The 5784-nt window shown below is 42.7% G+C and overlaps 1 protein-coding gene across 1 annotated transcript; it reads right to left on the reverse strand.

Annotated features, from left to right (window-relative positions):
* Positions 1-58: 58 nt before the first annotated feature.
* On the reverse strand, positions 59-3856 carry LOC135347260 (uncharacterized). The gene is made up of 9 exons (XM_064545160.1): positions 3716-3856; positions 3427-3609; positions 3067-3199; positions 2403-2572; positions 1658-1874; positions 1394-1576; positions 1238-1292; positions 1049-1090; positions 59-761 (listed from the first exon to the last, which is right to left on the reverse strand). Exons 1-9 carry the CDS (start codon positions 3771-3773, stop codon positions 168-170), a joined length of 1635 nt encoding a protein of 544 aa, XP_064401230.1. The 5' UTR covers positions 3774-3856; the 3' UTR covers positions 59-167.
* Positions 3857-5784: the final 1928 nt, after the last annotated feature.

The following is a 5784-nucleotide window of genomic DNA, read 5'->3' on the forward strand; positions in this document are numbered from 1 at the left end:
TTTCACTTTCCCACCCTCTAATATTAGACGCATAATAAGCCGCGGAGATTAATCGAAGTCTAACAGCCAGCAATTAATTTCTTGTATACATGTACAAAAGGATAAGGGTAAATACGTGTAGTGTACACATCATATCACATGTACGTGTATAACAATGGTGAGAATATTCAGTGAATCATCTCCTCTGAGAGCTTGGCCAGTCCAAACAAATCCTCTTCTTCTATTCCTCTTTGAAACGCCCTCTCTAATCCTTCGTCTTCTTCGTCCGACGAGCTCTGTGCACTGTCGCGATGTCGTGCCCATTTGGACGCAACTTCTTGTCGTTCTTCAGACCTCGATCGACTTCGCCTCCTATTCCTACGCTCACGTCGCGGTGATCTACGATCTGGAGAGCTGCGTCTCCTTCGAGATCTGTCAGGCGAATCACCGCTAACAGATCCACCACGATAGCGCCGCCTCCTCTCTCGTGAAGTATCATCTCTTTCCCTTGACTTAGACGTACGGTTTCCAGTCTCTAGCATGTCAGAATTGTCTCGATGGCGAGATATATTTGTGTCCGGACTACGTCTTCTGTGCGGGCTATGAGAGTACTTCCTCTGTCGATCTCTGGATCTGGAACGGGAATATCGATCTCTGGATCTGGAACGGGATCGTCTATCCTTGGATCTGGAACGGGACCGTCTCCATGTTGACCGATATCCTCTGCGTTCCCATGGTTCTCTCTGCTGTGAGTCAAACTGCTTTGGGGGAGTCTTGTAGCGCTGCGTGTGTGTGTGTGGGCGGGGGGTAATCATGACTGATACACGAGGTTCTGTATGCAGTGAATTTACTAAATAGAAGCGGTGGCCTACTAATTAATATGAAAGCTATGGGGAGGTTTTGAGGTTTCTGGCTGTATTATAGGCAGGTCAGACTGCACATTGGTTCAGACTCAGTACTCAGTATATACACACACAGTACATGTAGATTGCTGTATACACACAGTCAGCCCACATGTATGCACACTTAATACTAGTACATATAGACGAGGGACACTGTCAGTACTCACCATGAGCCCTCTGCCCTTCAGCTTCCTACCAGACTGGGACACCTGGAGAATGAGGGCAGAATAGGTACAGTGAAGGCAAGTATAAAGTGGTAACATTATACAAGAAATTTACTTTAAAAGTTTATATCTACAGTGGCATACAGAGTGAGAATTGTATCTACAAACTAGTACATGTATAATAATTCCTACCTGGTGCTTCTTCCTGGGCTTGTACACTTTCTCCACTCTTCTTGTTGTTGTTAAACTGAGAGAAAGTTGCATAATATTTACAAATCACAAAGCAAATAAAAATTAAGCTACAGCTACAGCTACATGTATTATACACTGTAGTTTTGTCGGACCTACTTCGTATCTTTCTTTCTCTCCTCCCTGACGGGTGAGGGCGTCCTACTGCGCCGGTATAGCCACGACTTGTTAGCTTCATCCTCTAGTTCGGGAGGAAGGGGAGGCTCCTCCTCATCAACCATCGTGGAGGTCACATGATCATCACCTGACAACACAGAGCTCTCCTCTGAGTCAGAGTCAGACCTGGGAAAAACAATAAACGTACGTACAAATTCACAGGTGTCATATTTTTTTCAGATTGTGATAATTATTTTTAATACTCACTGTGGAGGCTTCTTTTTCTTTTTCGTTTTCAATTTCTTCTCCCTTCGCCTCTTCTTTCTTTTCTCTTTATTTACGACCTTCCCCTTCTTGTGTTTCTTACGTCTCTTGCTCCTCTCATCGCTGGAGCTCTCTTCACTCTCAATCTCAGAGGATGACTCATCATGACTGGTAGACTCTGCTGACAACTCCACCACTGCTCTCTTCTTGACCTTCTTAGCTGTTTGTAGAAATAACAGAGAGTGTTAGATAACTGGGCGTGTGTTTAGTACGCTACATTAGTGTAGGCATAGAGACCAGTGCTGGTTACACATACCATAACTATAACGTAGATTGGCCAAGCGCTAAATAAAGCATCTTTGAACGGCCATAACTTTAGTTCTGTTGGTTTAATAACGTAAATTCAAACTTGTTAAGATGGTGTCTTAAAATCAAAAGTCTATTTTAGGTCTGTTTTTGCAATACCATGAACTATAGCCCATGGTATTTTCCAGAAATTATGGCGCGTTCCAAATTTGAGAATTAAACATTCCATCTGAAAGAGCTTTTTTTAAGCTTTCAGAAAATTATAAAATCGTTAACATTGGACAATCGAAACTCTATTTAAAGAGCCGATTCTAGTAATAAGGATTGGAGGTATCAAAGGAAGAATTGGAGACAATTGGAATGCAATTAAAGTCCTCTGGGAAGGCAGTTAATTACGACCTTTTGACCCTGATAATCATGCATTGAGGAAATGACCTCTCACCTTTAGAGACTCGTACCAGCTCCCCTGAGTTGACAATCCTGACGTCAGCGTAGGGTCGATGGTTCGTGTCCACCTTCTGATTCTCCATCTCTGTCACAAACTGTACTCCACTGATCACATGACCAAACACCACGTGAATGCCGTCAAGGTGGGGGGCAGGACGAGTGGTACTATGAGAGGGTGGGGGGTAAGAATATAATTACTGTTATAACGACACTGGTATACAAACTACATTCTGTAGACTGTATACTGGGCATTCGTTCAACTAGAAAACGGTGAGTTTCGTGAAATTTTGTGTAGGTCAGCTTGCCAACGAAAATAACGAATATTTTACTTCATGAAAATTACCCGCTATACGGTATACAAGATGAACATACACAGCTGCAAACACAACTATCAGACTTCAAGCTCAGGGCAATAATTATCTATGGAGACAATTACAGAGGCTTTACACACCTACAGATCTAGACCTATACATAGGGGGATAAGAAACATTCAATTTACACTAGAGCACTAAAGTGCAAACCCTCGGCTGGTGACATGATTAGGTCTCCTCTGCCAGATGTTTTAATTCCGGATGGTAGCATTTCATACTATAATTATAAGTGCAGCTAAGATGGTAGTCACACACACACACACAGATATTATCCGCCCAATCTCTCACATGAAGAACTGAGATCCGTTGGTGTTGGGTCCCTTGTTGGCCATTGAGAGCAGGAATGGTTTCTCGTGTTTGTGCTGGAACGCCTCATCCTTGAACATGCCACCATAGATGGACTCCCCACCCGTTCCATCACCTGTGTGAGGTGTGTGTGGGGGTGGAGGTGTGTGTGTGGGTGTGTGTGTGGAGGGGGGATGAAACACAAAGATTGTCCAATTGTCTTCGGGAAAACTACTGAAGATGTGTAGTACCCTTGTGTGTACATGTAATTAACTTACGACTAAAAAAATTTAAGCATCGTATTTTTTCACACTTAGGTACATAATACTATCACAAATGACATGATACAATGTCCATACTGACCGCAGCTGAAGTCTCCTCCCTGTACAATGAATCCCTTCACTATACGGTGGATGGGTGTGCCCTTGTAGTGTAGTGGCTTGAACGTGCTCTTGCCCTCCCCCCTCTCACCCGTACACAGACACCGAAAGTTCTCCGTTGTCTTGGGAACCACATTACTATATAACTCAAACACAACCCGCCCAGCTGAACAAGAGAGGAAGAAATACTTTTACGACAGTCGCATATTAAAATGTCTACTAGATCTAGTACAGCTTGATTATACAGCCAAACCAACACATCCATAACTTACTTGCCACTCCATTGATAGCTATGTCAAAGAAACATCGTGGAAGAGGAGCAGGCATCATGAAATTAGGCTATCTTCGAGCTTCATGGAGGGTGTATCTTTTACCACATGGCAGTTGGGCGTTGCTGTTGGATTGGACTGATACGCCCATCTAGCCCATAATTGTGATCTACCATTGTTTCATTAATGATCTTTACCCTAATAAAGTATCAGATTTAGTACACAATGCATTTTCACAACAATTAACACTAGACTACAAGTCAGAAAACAGAGAATCTTGTGCCTTGTTTTTTATTACTTGACCATACGTACAAGACCCTCCTCTTTGACCATACTGGCATCATAATAGATACTGTACACTCCGTGGATGTGAAACACTTCCGCCCACTACCAAAAGTCCTGAAACACTCATTGCAACGGATGACACGGACAGAGTATCCGAGATTTCGTATTAGTATACGGAATCTACTGCACAGATACAGTAAAACTGCGCAGGTGCAAAAATCATTATGGCTGAAGCTCCAAGTCCAAGCTCTTCCAGCACTACTGATTCTCTATGCAGTGATGAAAGTTTTGAAGAGGTGTTCATGAAGAATGAAAGTGGAGATGGAGAAATAATCTTGTTGCCAAAGACTAAGGCTATTACTCCTGGCAAATCAGCTAGATCTAGCTACACTACTGACAGCGGTACCCAAGTCCCAGAAGAAGCTTTGAACGGAGACAGTGTTGTAGGGTTTTTCTTCAATTGTCTGTCTAGCATAGGTGAGGAAACAACAATACAGAGATCACCAAGAGGCCAGAAGGTGTTGATTGTATTAGCCGAACTCAAAAAGGGTGATCCCAAATACCTCGCTGACATTGCCATCACCCTCCTTTCAAGAGTTTACTCTTGTATTGCTGCTGGAAAGACTTACAGACTACCATCTATCTCTCAAGCTTGTGTATGGAGGTTATTCCACCAAATGAGAAACTCAGAAGGTGTAAGAACTTTATGGAAGAACTTTATTGCTCTACACACTTTCCCTGCAGCCGAATCTAACCTAACCCTCCAACTCCTGCTAGATCAAATGTTGAAAGCAATGTTGAAGAACGAAGCACAAGCCTCGGCTGTCATTTCTTCTAGTACTGTGCCCCCCCTTTCACCACGAGAGAAAAATGCAGTGCGTTATATGGCTGGTTATGTGGTAATTTCTTTGCTGAGGAAATTCAAGCGCCCTGTGAAGAAACCCGTTTTACAGGAGAAGTATAGAATTTTTATAACAGTGCTACTCTCTAGAAAGTACCGGTGCTTGTGTGTTTTTCTTGGGTCTATAAAAATGGGTACGAGCTCCCTTTCGCTTCCTCTTGTGATATGGCATACCTAAAATGTGTATGTTAAAATACATAATTATAATAATTTACTCTGCATGCATTCAATACATTTGTTTTTCACCACAAAAAGACACACTTTTTTGAAATGCCAAAACACATACTGAGGGTTTAAACACATTCTCCTGGTATAAGGACATCTATATTATTGAATGACCACATCAGTTAAGTAATGGAGCTTTTTGTTGGCAAAATCGCCTAACCACAAGATGAGTACCGTTAAACACCTAAATTTGGCCTATCGCTCTGCTTGCTGCTAGCCTTATGTATTTCCTTAAGTGCTGAATACATTCTCCTGGTAGTTCACTTCATAGACTAACAGGAAAGCAAGAAGAAATGCCCCAACCATACACCCAACCAAAAATCGCCTAACCACAAAGTTATCACTTAGTAAGTTACACGTAAAAATGAGCTCCAAAAGGCTATCCACTAATAATGCAGGCTCAATATACACGCTCCATGATAGACTTACCTCCCACCTACGAGACAGAGCAGACCCTCCCCTCAACAGAAGCCTCAAATGTGCAGCTGTGCAAGAAAACAACCCTAAAAGTGTCCATTTCTGCAGCTGGTTGCCGTTGCAGTGAGTGAACACAAATACTCCGTAATCTACCCGTATACTACCTACGTTTCACATCCACGGAGTGTACAGTATCTATGGTTTCACATCCACGGAGTGTACAGTATCTATGCTGGCATACAAG

The sequence above is a fragment of the Halichondria panicea genome, chromosome 14 (genome assembly GCF_963675165.1).
Source record: "Halichondria panicea chromosome 14, odHalPani1.1, whole genome shotgun sequence".
Classification (NCBI taxonomy): Eukaryota; Metazoa; Porifera; class Demospongiae; order Suberitida; family Halichondriidae; genus Halichondria; species Halichondria panicea.